This window comes from Mugil cephalus, chromosome 23, assembly GCF_022458985.1.
Source record: "Mugil cephalus isolate CIBA_MC_2020 chromosome 23, CIBA_Mcephalus_1.1, whole genome shotgun sequence".
NCBI lineage: Eukaryota > Metazoa > Chordata > Actinopteri > Mugiliformes > Mugilidae > Mugil > Mugil cephalus.
This window is the reverse complement of record NC_061792.1, coordinates 3,103,139-3,122,146: the sequence shown is the minus strand read 5'-3', so window position 1 is coordinate 3,122,146 and position 19,008 is coordinate 3,103,139. Positions and strand designations below refer to the sequence as shown.

General features: G+C 40.0%; 1 protein-coding gene across 6 annotated transcripts in view; it reads right to left on the bottom strand.

The window, feature by feature from the left end:
* The window catches only part of LOC125001181 (diacylglycerol kinase zeta-like), a 77,047-nt gene extending 58,946 nt beyond the window's left edge, over positions 1-18,101 (bottom strand). For 3 of the 6 annotated variants that reach the window (XM_047577093.1, XM_047577094.1, XM_047577095.1), the window contains exon 1: positions 1,129-1,276. Coding sequence is in view for 3 of the 6 variants with exons in the window: in XM_047577097.1 (XP_047433053.1) it covers positions 3,869-4,197 (329 nt within the window). In the remaining 3 variants the exon portion in view is untranslated. Of the gene's footprint in view, positions 1-1,128; positions 1,277-3,868; positions 5,097-17,309; positions 17,420-17,579 lie in introns of those variants that run through there. The other 3 variants (XM_047577097.1, XM_047577098.1, XM_047577099.1) reach the window with 2 other exon arrangements.
* Between the last annotated feature and the right edge of the window lie 907 nt (positions 18,102-19,008).

Sequence of the window (19,008 nt, the reverse complement as noted above, 5' to 3'; positions counted from 1 at the left end):
CAGGTTAAATATTTACATAAAAATAGTGGAGCACTGTGCAGACGCACAAACATAAAGAGCACTTTATATCAACGCAGTTTTCTTCTGTTGGAGTGAATGCCAGCTTTGGTATCTATACTTATCGCTGCACACAATAAAGCACACGCTTGAAAAATACAGACTCAATATTCATCATGAATGTTTAATTCCTGAAGGTTTATAATTGTTTTAAATTAATGATGAATAAAGATGAAAGTCCAAAGAGACAAAAATGGGCATTTGCATTGGGACACAACCAGGAAGCAATTCACGAAGGGTGAAAACTTTTTAAAAGTATGCTGAAGTTGAAAATTGATAGCGATGGACAGGCTTGGCTATCCGTAAGACACACTTCTATTAATCCAGGCACAAACTCATAATAAGCAACAATACAAACACATTTAACTAAATTATACGTACTTATCTGCAACCTTGTTCTTATTTTACACCATTATCTCAGCGTTTCAGTTAACAATCATTTCATCGCATCATCACCTACATAATCAATCAGTTATTGACAGTGATGACAATAAAGACCAGTCAGCAAAACTGAGCGGGTGATCTACGCAATACAACCTGCTTGTCTGTATCTCACATTTACATACCAAGAAAAATAGTATGTAGCCCTTTAGTGGCTACGTTTTCCACCATGTAGGGCCCCTTCCAGTCTGTCTGTGTGGTGTTTGCTGCAAGGCAGGATGTGAACAATAAATTTCACTATCGGAAGAGTGATTCTGAAGCTAAACACTTAAGTTGAAGGCCAAAAAAACACAAGTTAATAAACATTTCTTGCTTTACTTGTTGTGGCAGTTCCCTCACATCAGTTGTGTATACTGCTTTTTTATGTTTGATTTGACTGAAAACAAGGAAGAACACAGCACTGCCTCAGCCTACCAATAACAGCACAGTGAGTCACATCACTGACTTTTAGACTACACTGTTTGACTTCACTGGTCAAAATTCCAATACTAGAACACCAACTTATTTCTAGGAGTGTGAGAAATGCAAGCTCCCTAAATCAAACATTTAATAAATGTTAGATAAAGATGTGAAATCTTCTTTTATGCTGAAAAACATCCTAAAATAAAAAAAAATAAATGCGGACCAAACCTTGTAAAGTGGGAGAAGACTATCCATCCATGCCTCTACTCCTCTTTTTCATCTATCTATTTGCCGAGCTCATGCTAAAACAGTGGCTGCTAATAGACAGAGAAACAGAGAAAGAGGGAGGGAGAGAAGGAGGAAGGGGGAGTGCAGGGGGCGTGGCCCAGAGACAGCCTGAGAGACGACCAAAAATAACTGAGTGTACTTCCTTGACAAGCCGAGTGCAAAACTCTGATAAATGTTAATCCACACACACACACACACACACACACACACACTTGAACAGCTATCTTAGTGAGGACATTCATTGGCACAATGTATTCCCTAGCTGCTTACCCTGACCATCTCCACTAAGTGCCTAACCTTAAGCCTTCCCCTGACCCTAACCTAATTGTAACAATAAAAACCCTAAAACCAAGTCTTAATGCTCAAACAACCTTGTGACGAAGTGAAGACTGCCTAAATATGCTCACTTTGCGCAAATGTCTTCAAAATATATGAAGCCCACGACTAATCCTCAGAAAGATGGCTGTTCAAGAGCACATGCACACACAGACAACAAATGTGTTTCTTACCCTAACCCATTTCGTGGGACCCTGTTTTTTTTTTTTGTGTGTGTGTTTTTTTTTTGTGGTTGGGGTATTGGCAGTCTACTGTTTTACTAAAAGTCTTTAATAGTGATGCTATCCCAACTACTGAAAACAGTTTATACAGTATATGAAATGTCTGCACATAAAATAGGCGCATGCATTTTATATCAGTTCATCTTTAAATCAGCGTAATAATGTGGATATTTTGTTGGACAAATAGCAGCAGCTTGTGCAGTTCATCAACTAAACAAAAATGCTGTTGGGACGTGGGACTCTACGAAGTTGAGATTAAAGTATCAGTGAATAAATGAAATTCATACATAGTAAACAGTTGACTTTCAATCCAACCCTTATAAAGTTAAGCTAGTTCACATTATATCTGGTTTCTTTTACTCTGGGTTTTACCAACTCCCTTTAAATCATAGTAAATTTCAATGGTCTAAAAAATCAAGAGCACAATCGTCAGGTTTTTAAAAAGCAGTGGTAACATAACATAGTGAATAACACAGAGGTTTTAGACCTCAAAAACTTGTGGGGTCACTCATGGCCTGATCCATGTCCCCACAACAACAGTAATGCAAGGGTTTGGGCCCCACAAATTAATAATAACAAGAAGACACACAAACACACACACGTGCCTCTGAGTGAAAAAGGAAATAGAAATAGGCCTGAGAAAGATGAAGAGCAGTGAACTAAAGCACCATTTATATGTCAGTGAAAGTGAGATGCTGGTACAGCGCTAACACTGAGTTTGCATGTCAAATAAAGAGTTTCAAAGTGGGTCTGTTTTTCAGTCTATATTATTGCAAAGTTGCTTTTACCTCTAACCCACACATCAGATCAACTATGAAGAGTTTGTTGTATGGATGTTAACTGTCATTAACATAATAAAAGTCTGATGTTGTGTGTCACCTGGTCAGTTTAGTTAATGGCATGCCGTCATTGCCACACAAGCTATAAGGGCTAGTTATGTTGTGACTGTAAATGATTTACAACCAGTGGACAGTAGTCTTTCAGTTTAACTCTGAAGACTTCATGTTGATAGTTTAAATTGATTAAGTGCTGTGAATCAGGACTTGCAGGACTGTCAAACTAAGATCCTTGGCTAACATCAGTAAGCTAGTCAGTCATATTAAAACCATACCTAAAAAATACAAATGACCAGACAGCAGTAAGTCATTGTTATTTCAAGACTACATCTGAAAGACATATTTATAAAGGAAATGGAAGAATATCACTAACAATACTATACTATGCAAACCACATATACACTCCTGGTTATTTAAATTATAATGGTCAGTGAAATTACTCAAACCATTCAGTCACACACATAAGCAGTCAAAAAAACAGTAAATCAAGTATTGGTTAATGCAAAAGTCTACCCAGCTCCTTCATCCTTCTAAACAGACACCAGACGAACCAGACAGCCACTATTTTTGCAACACAATCCCACCCACAAACAGTGGCGGCGTTTGGCCACCTCAAGACAAGCTGGAGGCACGACTGTCATTACCGTTTCTGTTGGCATGACAACTTGCTTCCCCCTGTTGTCGTGGGAATCACGTCCTCTATCCACATGATGACTACTGACCCAATGGCAAGGTTACACACACCCAGACACATATTTACAGACAACAGATCTCACACTGACTCACAGACACAGCAGGAAATAGAAAAGGGCAATAGGGCAAATCATACGGGTTTGTCGTGTAGCATGGATGTAATGTAGGTAGTTTCACAAAATGTGCATGGCTGCGTGTGCGCATGTATCTGCACTTTTGAACAGCTATCTCTCAGAGGAGTTTTTTACATTTGCACAAAGTGAGTGACTTAATGGCCGGTCCTCACGTCTTTTCAAGGCTGTTTGAGGGACACCACTGGGTTTAAGGGTAAAGGTTATAAGATTATGGTTAGGATTAAGGAAAGGGTTAGGGTCAGGAAATGCATTATGTCTCACAAAGATAGACATACAAGCATAAGTGTGTGTTTGTGTGTTTATGGTTAGAGCAGCTGTGAACTCCTCCATGTGACCCCCAGCTCTTGCACTAAATCACACCAGGCGCAAGGCCTCCACCTGTTGGTCAACGTTTGACATTGCAATGTTTTCCTTTAAACCATTGCATATTCTAGGTTCTTCCCCCTGATTTTCGTCTTACCTCCTGGTGAACAGTTTAAGTCCAGTAAAAGACTTGGAGCAGCCCGTCATCATCTCCTCTTCCTCTGCATGTTCAGGGGGCGATAAGGCAGTGGACTGGGCGATGGCGGAGGAGGAAGGCCATGAGGAATTCGACGAAGAGGATGCAGAGCTGAATTCGCCTTCTTTTATATCGAGCAACCCTTTCTCCTCGCCTTCTATGTCTATCACCTGTGGCATTTCTTTAGGTGCACCACCACAGGCCTCCAGTTCATTCACACACGCCAGATCAGGGCTTGTGCCCTGATCTGCATCCATAACGTATAAGCAGTATGTGTCCTGTGGTCTCATACTCTGTCACATTTTTTCAAAATGAATTGCAACCCTCCTGGAATTCCAACTGCTTCTCAAAAATAAATACATAAATAATCCAAGCAATCATAAAGGAGGTACTCCAGAGTTCCATCAAATATTCCCAGTGCAGGTCCTTAAACCTTTGTATTGTTATGAAATCTACTGTTAGACTGCACTCACGTCACATACAAGGAAAAATGCAGGACAGGACTCCGTGTTTCTCTACAACCACTTATAAACATTCCTGGGTTATAACTTTAAAGAAAAGCTGTGTTTTTACCAGAACTGCAACAGAAGTCTGATCACAAAATTGAATGTACTATACTCAGAATACTACACTTAAAAGTATCATAATGAGAGTGGACTAGGTGCGGCAAAAAAAAAAAATCAGGTTAAAGCTATTAAATCATAAAGGTTACTATCCAAATACCAAATACAAGAGTTGAAGAACTACGTGCAAACATAGTATACTGCACTCCCACTCAGTTGTACTCAATAATGTCACCGCAATTAATTACAAGGACTTCAAACATAGCTTCCCCGTAGAGGTTACAAAGTCAATAATCCACACACCAAAGGTCTTTTACAAGACAAACAAGGTGTGTTTGTGTGTGTGGAGGGATCAATGGGAGGGATTAGTCCTGAGGGACAAATAATCCTTCCCAGCATTCCTCTCCACGCCTCCACTCAGTAGTATCTGTAAGTAAGAAGCAGTACCAGACTTCTCTATCAGCCGACGCTCAGCCTCTTCTCTTGTTTTACTCCTCTGCCCTTCTTACTGCCCTCTTCTTCTCCTCCTGAGCTACTTAGGTTCACTTCTTTCGTCTCTAGCTGAATTCATTTACACTCCATGTCAGGTGGACACTGACGCTAACTAGCCCCCCCGGTAAGAAGCAGGAAGTGGATAATGACAACAACAATCAGGGCCTCGCTGTCAGCAGCTGCCCTGTCACATGCCTGACTGAAAATTTGTCTAACTCACTGTTAACAGTTGTGTCTTAAAGATTTAAAGCAGTTCATTGTTTTGTGTTTTCTAGTCAGAAATTGATTACTTTTTTCACTGTTTTTTCCAACCCGTTTTTTGAGTAATAAGTTTGACATTTACATTCAATTTAGTAACTTTTTTAAAAATAATAATAATAATACTTCCAAGAGTACTTTTACTGCACCATTGGGCCCCATTGGTACTTTTATTGGTAGATTTGTTAAGAAGAAACGTAACTCTTTACTCCACTACATTGTGCTACACTAAATTTGTTACTCTTTACACTAGATCCATATGCCATGGATCTACCGCGTGACTGTGTTTCACCAATCAGACGTCACCATGCAGTCACATGACCACACACAGACAGTGTGGTGGCCATAGGTGGCAGCCAATTATTAATTTTTTAAACTTGTTTTATTATTTTAAAATACCACAATTTGCGCATTCTTTTTTTTTTATTTCTGTTTGTCTGATTCCATAATTTCTAAAACAATAAATCATACATTACAATCAAACAGTTACTAGTTAGTAGCTTTTCCCCAAACACTTTTTTAATCTGATTGAGTCATATTATTTTGATGTAACGTAGGTGGGCTACCATACCCACCTCTTAGTAATTGTAAGAAACTAATATCTCTTCTGTGATATTTAATCTGGGTTTCAGTTTCACTTCCTGTCAGCCATAAACGTTTCTCCTCCTTTCGACCTGTTCTGCTGTAAAACACCACATGGGGGCACTGTGGATGCTTTCCCACTAGATCATGTCCTGAATTGTGATTTCACTTCATATAATAGTCCTGTCACACAATATCTATGTTTTTTTCTTCAAGGACTACAACCATTTCCATCCATGACCTAATTTCCTTCAAGGACGACGACATTCCCATTTATGGCCTAATTTGTATTGATTCAGGACTGATATTCTGTTTATAATTTGGCCACTATATAACATCATCTCTAAGGATAGCGTGATTATTGCCTCTGTGAAGAGTGCACTGAGCTGGCAGCTCTCCAAATGAAACCACAAAATATTCTGTGTCCTCACAATTTTTATTTATTTATTATTATATTATATTATTTGTAGTATGAGACAAACATCTTTTACAACTTTACACACTTGCAGTTTAGTGAACTGTCTCATTAACATACATTAACATTTGATCTATAATTAAATCACTTTTTTATTATTATTATATTTTATGTAGAGTACTGTGCAAAGGTTTCAGGCAAGTATGGGGGAAAATGCTGCAACCTGAGAATGCTTCCAAAAGTATAAATAATGATTGCTTATTTTAATTGTTTGGGGCTGCATTTCTGCAAATGGGGTTGGGGATTTGGTCAGGATTAATGGTGTCTCAAATGCTGACAAACACAGGCAGATACTTATCCATCATGCAGTAGCATCAGGAAGGCCCCAGATTTATTCTGCAGCAGGACAATTACCCCAAACATACATACATACATACAGCCATGGCCATTAAGAACTATCTTCAGCATAAAGAAGAGCAAGAAGTCCTGGAAGTGATGGCATGGCTCCACAAAGCCCTGATCTCAACGTCACTGAGCGTGTCTGGGATTACATGAAGAGACAGACGGATCTGAGGAAGCCTAAATCCACAGAAGATCTGTGGTTAGTTCTCCAAGATGTATTGAACAATCTACTAGCCAAGTTCCTTCAAAAACTGTGCGCAAATGTACCTAGAAGAATTGATGCTGTCCTGAAGGCAAAGGGTGGTCATGCCAAATACTGATTTGATTTAAATTTCTCTTCTGTTCATTTACTGCATTTTGTTAACTGATGAAAATAAACTATTAACACTTCCATTTTTAAAAGCATTCTTAGTTTACACCTGCATAAAACTCTTGCATAGTACTGTATTTTTTTAGTGCCTTTTATTTACAGTGTTTATTGTACTGTTTTTATATTTTGCACTACTTAAGCGAGGAGCTACCATCCTAAATTTCGTTATGTACACACATAATGACAATATATGATTCTTGAATCTTGAATGATGCTAGTACAGTCAGAATGACAAAATTTCTCTGCACCTCCCCCAATCAGACACAAACAAGGATTTGAAAGAGGCCTCGGTTGTCCTCTTATCTCATTTGGGGAAGTGTGGGTCTAGTGCTATAAGCGAGTTTTGTTCCTTCCCAATGGAACAAAACTACTGTGCAAAAAGGAATTTTCTTGCTCTTAACGTACTTTCTCTCTCTTCACCATACTGTGTGAAATACCCAGAAATATGTTATAACCAAATATAAATATATTTCAAGTGTATTCTTTGGTGCGGACTCTTGCATTCATGCCTTTGGAAGACACTGCCTGTAATGTCTGCTTGCATGCCCGTATGTACTTTGTCCTTAGAATAGTCTCAGACCAGAAACTTGGTTTATTTATTCATCCATATTTACAGGGGGGCCATATATTATAAGCTATCAATTGGTATCAATATTATTTCATTCTCAAGGATTAATTTATCTTAACATGTAAGATATGAGTGTATATACACATAATGAACATTTCCACATATATCCATACTCACACAACACACACATGCACATATACACCTGTATGTACACATGCAAGATATTAACTGGCATGACACAAAATGTAAAAAGTAATGAAAACAGAAAATGTAAAACCCCAAAAAACAATCAAGGAAACAACGATGACAAAACACAAAAGTGCTATTGTATTCTACTCAGTTATGATAGTAACATCAATATATATTAATATCATTTAATATAAAGAAATACACATTCACACATACTTATAGATATATACATGTGCGTGTGTGTGTATACATGTGTGTGTCATGATTATTATCATTACAATGTAATATATTTTTGCCAGTACTGCTTTTACTACTGATCAAAAAATTATTAATACCCCACCATTAATAATATCAATAACAATATCTTACTGCATTTAATGTATTATTTTAAGGGATTCTGTACATGTGGATGAAAGAGATTTTCGAAATGTGGCTTCAGATCAAGGTGTCTGTTAAGTATACAATTTAACAGAAAAGGTGTTAAAATATCTTCTTTTTTGCTGGATCCAGTTAAAATTAAAAAAATAATTTATATATATATACACATACACACATAGCTGGGGATAGGCTCCAGCAGCCCCCGAGACCCTAGTGCAGGATTAAGCGGTACGGAAGATGAGATGAGGTGAGATGAGATATAAATATGCCGTGGGATTTGTAAATTAGCATTCTAACAAAGGCCTGATCACAAATTCACTAAATTTATTTTTTACCGGATACTGTGAGTTGCTTAACCCCATCTGGATGAGTATATAGAAATATGTATATGAATTTTTATAGCATCACCTCTACACACTGCATGCATGAGAGGCACCAAAAGAAGAGTACAACGAAAAGACAGCTGTTCTCGTCACGGTGCAACGTGATTATGATTTTGGTACCTCTGACAGACCACATCTAAATACTTTTATGCACATGCACATACACACATATGTGTCCTTTCTGTTTCACCGTTCCCTCTTATCTCTCACCCACTCAGTATTTCCATGACAAAGAAATGCCACTCGACAGCACGACACGCAATTAGGAGGCATCCTTTTTAACTTCCCAACACCCACAGCCGACCTACTTTCTGTGTCTCCTTTTGACAAAGGACTGATTAGGAATAAACATCCCAAAGAAAACAGTTACCCCAATAAGGTAATAACGTCTCTTTTCCTGGACTCTATGGAGGAAGTGACTACGCTAGCAGACTACGCCAACTGACCTGCTACACTAGCAGATTAGTTATCGCATCTACTGTTGTTGTGTTGGTGTGTTTTATCTGTATGAGCAGTTTTAAAATGATTTGTATTCAAGAACAAGACAAACATCCTATGAAAAAACTGCCTTTGTGCACCTGTCCAACTTGTAACAACTTAACAACTTTTTTTTTTTTTTACCTTAAACAGGTTGCAGAGGCAGCATGTAACTTTTGGGAAGCAGAGTTTGACCCTCATGTTAGCATTCGTCTGTTAGCTTGGTAAATCAGGCTATCGTCTATCGGTAAATGGTCATTTGCTTACACACATTCACACACCACCAGGAGCAACTGGAGGTTCAGTCTCTCACATTCCAGGGATGCAACCACTAACCTCTCTACCTACTGAGCCACAGTCACTCCTATTGTCACCCACCAGCACCAAATCATCATACCAGTCACGTTCTGTCACTTCAAGTCAGTGTAAATCTCCAATATTAGTTGCATTTGATGCAAAACAGTCAATCAATATTGCATAATTACTATAATGGCTAATTAAAGAATAGTTATTATTACACTTACATATCATAAATTAGAAGTGTATCTTACAAAACTGGACTTTCACACCTATTTATACTTTATACTTTTTTACCTCAACAAATACAAATACAAATACAAAGACTGGATGCTTTTCACACCCCTATCACACATAAAAACACGGTAGAAAGTCATCCTTTGCAACAATGAAATCTATATTCTTGACCTGAATACATATTGTAGCATCTCACAATGGAATGGCACAAAGGAAGCTACAGAGACTTTTCTGCCACTTTACTGGAGCATGAGCACAGGCTACAGTCAGCCGCAGACCACTGCAACACTATAAACACTACTAGTCTGACCCTAAAAAACTCTACAAACGCAGCAACCATGTCAACTAATAGAATACAACAGGACTGAAGATAAACACACAGGACTGACTTACATATTCTGCATGTCACGGTAGTAGGACAAGCTTCATCTTTAGTGAAGTATTCCCACACAATATCTATAATGTCAAATAACTAAAATGAAAAAAAAAAAAAATAATAAAAATTACAGTACATTTGAACATGCATCAGCATTATATTGACTAAAATGAAGGAAAGCAATCCTTGAAAAAAAAATTGACGTGCACTTTAGTGTTTTAGTTTGGCAAGTGTCAGCTCACGGCCATATTGTCATGTTGTGTTAATGTGACTTCAGTCTATCTATTTGGGTCAGTGCACACCAACTGTTCACTGTACTATGCTTGCAAATACACAAAAAGGAGGTGTATGAATCACCAATGCAGATTTGCCTTTTGTCCACTTTTGTTAAAAGTCTGCGTCCCTGTGTTAATGCCGACAACATTTCTGAGTCAGAGAGAATTTGCTAAATGCTGTTACACGGCAGTCTGATGTTATTCCCGCTGAAATTATGATTTAGACCTTTCTAACTAGGCCGCAGACAATGCTGGTGAAATCAATCCTCCGCATCAGATATTATTGAGCCTTTTCCATTCCGCTCTTTGATTCAAACTTTGATTATGACAGCAGCTGAATTAACTTTGATTACAACTGTCAGTGTCACTGATTTACTAAAGAAGGAAAAAAAGAATGTGGTAACACAGTACAGTTAATTGTGACAAGTGACTGCATGTGCTCCATATTGTGGTTTGCAAAAGAACATTGGCAATCAGAGACAGTGTAGACATTGATTAACCTACTTACTGCATCTGGCAGACTAGGAGCTAATACTAACTGGGACTTAGGCCTCATTTGACAGCTATAGCGTGGAAAGAGGCCAGCTGCCAATGGATGCTGTGAAACCCATCTGGATGTATAGCATTTTTCAGAAAGATTAACTACAAGCGTTACATCTTTCTTCTCAGATAGCTCCTGGCTGCCATTCTTGTTCAGTAGAAATATCAAGAGAATAGCCAACAACAGCATTTACTGCTGCCAAAGACATGCCAGGCAATTATTCAGACCAGCTGATACCTTGTACACCTATTGACAGAAAGACATCTGCTTTGTAGACAGTGTTGGGGAATGGATTGGAGTAACTGTATTCCAGTAAGAATGCGATTACATTGTTGAAAGCAATGGATCACATGGAGGTAACACACTAACACTAAAGCACTTAGAATAACCTAACAAGGTAAACATGACAAAACTACTGGTGACTTACTATTTTCAGTGCTGTTTAGTTTAGTAGATTAACGCAGCAGTTTAAATGACACTACATAGCCCATAATATAATACAGGCCTCCCGAAAGTACCAGCAGAACTTTTAAGTCCCAGCCAGCACAATGCCAGTTGTTTCCCTATTATTAAATGAAGAATGCACGAGACAACTTTTCAAATCAAACAAAACTTTTGAATCTCAACTTAGTAGGACATGGTGGCATGTTGCCAGCTCAAAAAAAAAAAAAAAAAGATAAAAAGCCATGCAGTCAGTTTGTTATGAGTGGTCTGACACAGAATATGGGTCATGCAGCAGGCCATTTCAAATTTTACTCATTTGTGATGTAACTAGGTACCTCTGCCCTGGTCTCTTAACGTTATCTGTATGTCGTCTGATCTCGCTGTTATCGACACTTTGAATTGAAAATTAGTCCAGCAGGGCTAACGTGGTGGATGCGCTGAACAGTTGCCGAGGCAACACTATCCATGTCCGCCTGGGTCTTGTGTGGGCGTATCTCCCAGAGGAGAGGGACGGGGTTACAGGAGCTCATTCAGGGAAAGGGAGCGGGTAAACAGTTCACTGTGAAAAGGGCTTATTTTGACCTGGGGCCTTAACACCCTAACACTGAATTTTTAACCAACAACAGAGATTCTACAGGCTACAAGAATTATTACAAGGAGCAAAACTTCTGAGACAATGAAATGTCTGAGTTTAGACACTTGGGTTATCGCACAGTACCGCCCAAAGGCCCAGATTGAATGACCCTTTTAACGTTTCAAAATGCTCAACCAAATACTGCATTTAAGTCTCTGAACTCACAACGTTCACTTAAATAAATGAAACGGTGCTTTCATCTCCATGAATGCAGCATTAGGAGATTGTGGCAAATAATAGTGCTTCAGAAAAGCTTTCAGCGCTAATAAACGTCTTGCATAAAGAAAAAAACGGATTTTGTCGGAAGGTATAACAAAATACTCGCAGGACTCAAAACCCCAACACAAAGCTGATCCCATCTCCATTGTCCACCGTCAAAATGTATAAGTTCCAGCTAATTTACTTCTGAAGGCAGCAAGTCTGTGTGTCTTGTCAGGGACTGCCAATGTCAGTGTGTGTCCACAAATGCAGTAGCAAACTTTATTATGCCTTGTGCAGAGCATCCAGTATTTGTATTTATTGAGGGGAAAAAAGTATTTATATTTGAATAAAATTCAAAATAAGTGTAAAAATTCATTTATTTTAGTCACAGACCTCTACAAAACTAAAATAAAAACTTTAGTTTTTAGGAGATATAAATATAGAACTTCACTTTTCCTGTTCCAATAAAGGCCCTTGGCTTAACTGTTATTCATTTCAAACGGCTCTAACTTCCGGATTAATATTCATGAGACAGCTAAGCAAATGTTTTATCCTCAAAGTTGATATGCTATAGGCTGGACAAACGGGCAAGTGGAAGCATTTGAGTGACTTTGAAAAAGCTACAGCTCCAAGCACTGGTCAGTATCTCTCAATAGGGGTCTGAGTAAATCTTGTTACATACTCCACAGGAACCAAGAGAGTTCATTCATTTTCTGGCAGTGGCAAGAACAACAAGAAAGTTTGTTCTGGACAGGTAATTTATATTTCATGCAGAACTCAAGCGCCAAACTACAGGGAAGTCCTCATAGAGCAATGCCACTACAGCATACATTACACGCACTAAGCATTGTTTGGAGATGCATGACATGGATGACAAGAGGCACTTTACCTATTTTCAGATTATATTCAGATGCACCCACATACGCTATGCCGATCTTTACTCAGGAGCAGGGTTCTCAAGTCCTAAACTAAATTTTTTACTTGGTGATTGGCTTTACTTTCTGATTGGCTGATTGGTCACTGATCCAAGCAGAGCAGTCTTTTTTCACCTCATCTACTCATGGATTAGTGATCTGTTTTAAAGTCTATGTGCAGCGATTTTTATTCACTTTTCGGCATGAAAAATGTCATGTGTGGCATGAGAGTGCGTGTCTCACGCTCAACCCGTGAAACTTGGAAGCCCTGCTCAGTATACATACATTACACAGACACACACACACACATATATACACACACACACACACACACACACACACACACACACACACACACACACACACACACATTATATAGGTATCTGCTGGGAGGTCTAAACAAAGAATAGTTGTTGGACACCGCACAAGAAAAAAGTTCTGCCCCAGATGACATGCTAAGTACAAGCTGCAAGAACTCCCAAAAACGCCATCCTGTACTCACAGCGGCTGGGAGCAAAAACAAATTTGGTTACTCACTGAGACACGTGGGGATGGGTCAGTGTGCCCATGTTGACCCCTGTACACTGCCAAAACAGCCTTCAATGGACACCGTAGCAATGAACGAAGGTGGTCCCGATCTGATGTATCGTGTTGTCTTTTATGTCACATTGACATGGCAACACCCCCTTGCCATTTCCATTAGGTTGTTCTGCAAAACATGTGGTTTTAATATTCTGGCTGATCCTTTTATATTAACTCACAAATACACGCACACAACAGTGTGCAGTGCCCCAGATACAGCTGATCCTTACATAACTCGTTTTGAGTCAGGAGAATTGACAGCATCGCCAGCCTTCCCCGCCCCCACTGATCACACACACACAATCCCATCTGGATTACTGACGATACCAAATTATGTCGAGATTATGACTCATGCTGGCGGTGACATAAGAAGCTGGCTGATGAACCGTTTCGCTGTCTTGCTATCTGATCCCCAACCCAGAGATGAAAATATTCACTGTCTTTAGATTTGAAACCGTACATCGGTGACATTGGAAAGGCTGAACAAGAAAGTAGGTCCTGTCCTAGTAGTTAGTCCTCTAGTTAGGAGAAGTTAAGACTTGCAACTTCTTTTCAGTTCTTCCATAAATTCAAATGCAGGTGTAGTGTTAGCAATAAACACAGTTACAGACAGACAGGCAGAACAGCTGCCACGCAGCAGTCTAACACTTATATATGTACTGTATATATACATATTTGCGGGATGCACTGGAACAAGCCTGATCCACAGAGATTTACAGTTTTCACATAAGCTTTTATCACAATCTCAATAATAAAATAAGTGCATTCATGACACGTGTCTTTCAATTTCAAAATTGAAAGTTGCGGAGTAAATATTCAGCCTCTCCATTGTTCCATTAGATAATGACAAATTAAAGAGATTAATTATTGCAGGCCTTTGTCTAGTTTCCCACCAGGTGTCTCTTTGTTGTGGGCTTAAGTCAGGGATTTAGACCTTCACGGATGCTCTAGTCTGTGTGTCCAGCAAGGCCTTTATTATTGCCACCAACATCAGATGCTGTCCGTGGTGCTGATCAGATGCTGGTTTGCAGGGTTACAGGAATTGTTTACTAGGACATAGTGATCATTCGTACTTGATCATTCATACATACTAGAAAAAAAAGTACTCATGGAAATTGCATAATTGGTCTCAAGGTAAATGTACTTCAAGGCTATCCTGTTAGAAAAAAAATGAGAATGTCACACTGGTGAATGCTCCACTGAAACTCCACTTGTCATGAAATTGATGTTCCAGCTGTCAGACTTTAGTTTAATTAGTAGGCAGCTTCAACGCTGCTAGCCAATTGCATACACTCCAGTTAGCAAAGCTCCTAGCTACTGGCATGCAGCTACGACATGCCTGCTCCGATAATCACCCTCCAGCCCACATAACATGAGCTGAGCTTTCCTAACCTTCAGTCCACTGAGCCTAAGGGTGCACTCACACTAGGACCAGTTGTTACATGCCGAAGCACGAATGGCGGCGTCCCCCTCTGGCTCGCACTGACCTAGCGGCCCGAGGCATGGTTGACACATACGTTATCAAGTATGGCGCGTTGCGCGACATCATCATAAAGTGTATACGCAGTTACAGCAGAGTAATGGAGAGCGAATCCAACAACACGGCTGCAATGACTTTCTTGCCCTTTGTAAACTATCTTCGAAGTAGTCAGCCCTCCTCCTCTGACTAGCGAGAACCTTTTGCTGCTGCAATTGTTGTGGTGATGGAGGGATGGTCGCTTGCTTATAACACCATGATTACATGGCTACATCATGGTCACATGTGTTGCATACTTAACAGCACTTGTACACACGCATAATAATGCCATGCCAAATTACACCATTTCCAACCATATCGTACTAGAGAAGCGTACCGTACTCAGGCACAGTTGGACTCACACTAGTCATAGAATCCGGACTTTAGGGGACAAACATGCTTAGGTACGGAATGATGTGAGTCCGCCCTTAACCTCCCTGAGTCCTGAGTCATCAGTCTGCTAGCCTCCATTAAGTTCCAGCCTCTGAATTTTGCTTGATTCCACCTCCAACAACTCCCAAGGGTCAACTTTCAGAGGGGCCAGCTACCTGGTTTCTCTCTTTGCTGGCAGGCCTAGCCTTTGAGGCCAGACACCTCTAGGGACCATTAGCGACAACCTCTTGACCAGTCAGAACAAGTCAGTTTTGTAAATTACACTCTGAATAATTCTGTTTATTTGTCAGTGCAGGTTTGTTTGTCTATCATAAAAGCTAAGGTGCATATAGTCAAGATTCCTTCAGCAAGATCTTCTGGAGGAAGTGGGAGATGTAGCTGGTGAGGACTTGTTTGTATGGTGGCACTAAAAACAAATTAGACTACCTCAGCGCAACTGTTTCTAAGGCAACAGACAGGCCAATATTTTATTCAAAAGAAAACAACTTCAATACTGTTTACACTGGCAATCCAGTGAGCTGTAATGTGCATCCTGGAAATATCCAGGAGAAACAGGTGCTAAAATCAATTATGGACTACATCCTTCAGCTGTCTTACATAAAACCATACTTCACATCACTACTACTACTGAGCTATGAGAACACTGTGCGTTAACTTTCTCAGTCAGTCACTTGGACTAGGCGACCGTCTTATCTCCTTTCCTGTTAACTCTTTACACCTCTGATTTCTGATACAGCTCTGGGTCCTGCCACCTGCAGAAGTTCACTGATGACTCTGCAGTGATAGGGTGTATCAAAGATGGACAGGAGGTGGAGTATAGGACAATGATCGTAGATTTTGTGGAGTGGTCCCGGGCAAACGTCCTACTACTGAATGTGGACAAGACCAAGGAGCTGGTCACTGACTTCAGGAGGAAGAGGACACCAGTGGAGCCCATCACCATCCAGGGCCTGCAGATGGAAGTAGTGGATGGCTACAAGTACCTGGGAGTCCACATGAACAACAGATAGAACTGGAGGGACAAAAGTGAGAGTCTTTCTATCAGTCTGTTGTTGGGAGTGCCCTGTTCTTTGCTGTGGTTTGTTGAGGAAGTAGTACCAGCAAAAAAGACAGTCAGTAGGATCAACAAATTGATCCGAAAGGCTGGACAAGTGATCAGTAGGGAGTTGGAGTCATTTGTCTCAGTGAGGGACAGGAGAAAACTGGATAAACTGCTCTCCATTATGGACAATCCATCCCACCCACTAAACCAAACATTTGAAGGTCAGAGGGGCTCATTCTCCAGCAGAATGATTCAGCTCCGCTGCCATAGTGAACGCTACAGAACTTCCTTTATTCCTTATTCTATCCAGCTGTATAACAGCTCATCTTTTTGTGGCAATTAACCTACTATGATCAATTAATTCCCCTTGTGGATCATTACAGTCTGTCTAAGTCTAAGTCTAGACAAATAGATGACCACTAAAATAGTCAATGACTAATCGACAGCATTAACATGCCATGGTTCTATAAAGCTGTCAGTTTGACTAATTTGAATTTGTTAAATGAAAGAAAGACGATTTTACTGCTGCCGCCACTTGAATAAACATAACAAATATAGGAGCCAATGTGTTTTGTGCAATTCATAATCTAATTAGTCGACTAGGCCATCATAATAGTTAGCTGCAGCCGAAAATTGGACAGAAGTGAAACCATTAGTGTTGGTGTTTTCACTGACATAACACATACAATGAAAGAAAAGTATTTTAACTGGGAGACTATCTTACACACTCTCTCTCTCTCCCTCACACACACTCGTTTCCTAAGTGTCACGTGACATACAGTAATAAAAACAGGCTTCAGTGTTTCAAGTCGAACAGGTTGACAGGAACTGGGCTGAGATCCACCTTTTCCGTCAGTGCGCAATGTTTCTTACCTGTAAGACACCTGCTTCCTGAAGGTCAGCTGGACAAACTCTTCCTCCATCTGAGACAATGATAGCTTCTCCTCTTCCTCAGCTCCGCCCATGTCCTTCTCTCCAACTACCTATAAACATGTAATAACGATTCCATAGTAGTAAAAATAAACTAAAAATGTTACCAGTTCTATGTACTTCTCTAGTAGGCTTGAGAGAGATAAAAGCTAGTTGCTAGGGCTATAAGCAGAAGGAAGCAGAGTTTACACGGCAGCACGCGCGCACACACACCTGACAGCTGTCGACTTTCGCCGTGCCCTCGGAGCTCTCCTGTACCCCGAATTCATCCTCCTCTTCGGCCACGTCCTCCAGCCCGAGCCGCTCCACAGCCGGAGCGGCGCAGTCTCTCATCATCCTGCGCTTTTGTCTAGCCCTTGAACGAGTGATGATTTTATAATGTGTTCAATGCGCTAGGCGATCGTCGCACTGTTGTCTCAGGTGCTTCCTGTTGTGTTCCTGTGTTTTTGAGAAGTTGCTATTTCCGTGGGTATTTAAATGAAGCTCGCGTTGGTGCCATCCTCCGCAACGTCTAACGCAGTCTGAAAAGTTGTGGATGGCTAACAAGGTTTCAGCTCCAGGTACATGTTGCAGGAAATCATCAGTCTCTCTCCTCTCTCTCTATCTCTCTCTCTTCCTCTCTCTCTCCTTCTTTCGTTGCTATTGATATTGTTGAATGATAAATTATAATAGAACAAGCCTGCTATTAAGGGCAAAAATAAATAAATAAAAGCATGCATTCGTCTCTTCTACTACCAGGTGCTGTCACTGTGGCTCCGCCCCTTTGATGATACAAAAAAACAATTTAGTTTATAAATGAGAGCCTTCGATTCTGTCAAGTGATGGGAGGTTCGGCTCTTTTCAAAGATCCGACTATTTCGCCTCGGCTCCCTTTAAAGAGCCGACCCCTGTGGCTCCCAAATGGCTCGTTTACTTTTCACTTGAAGCCTTCTACAAAGGGTATGCACGTGACGTCACAGCAAGCGAAGTCTCCATGGTTATGGCTACTGAGTGTTAAAAAGTGACAGCTGAGCATGGAGATTAGCCACATTAGTTTGAATCATAGGCTTTAATAGCGTCTAAACTGTAAAATGAATTTTAAAAAATGGGGAAGAGCTGTTGTGCGATTGAATGTTCCAACAGATTTGAAAAGCAGAGATATATTTTCACAGATATGTCTGACTCCCAAAGAAAACAGAAGTAAATGGATCGCCGCATTACGAAAAAAACAACTGGAATTCAGGCACCAAAACCTGGTGTCATGGTTCACATTTAGTGTCAGGTAATATTAATTTATGCTGTATATTTTTGATGAAGTCATACCGTAAGTTACTTCTTATGTTACTTTCTGGAGGACTGTCAGATAAGTTTGGATGATGGTGTTTTGTTGCATTTGCAGCGGATAGTAACTTTTTCAGTTCCAACAATAAATAACAATAAAACAATAAATGGAATATTTGTGATCACTCCTCGTCATCCTTTTAACGTATGGTTGGACGCTACAGTATTGTATGGCTAATGTTACACCTCAGTAAAGCTCATAGAGTAGATATTTTATTTTGCTTGTTTCAGTTTTGCCAGAAAACATCTTGATGATCGATAAGACTTTTGGAAAAGACAAAAGTTGACCTTTTTAGAAGGTGTGTGTCCAATTACATCTGGC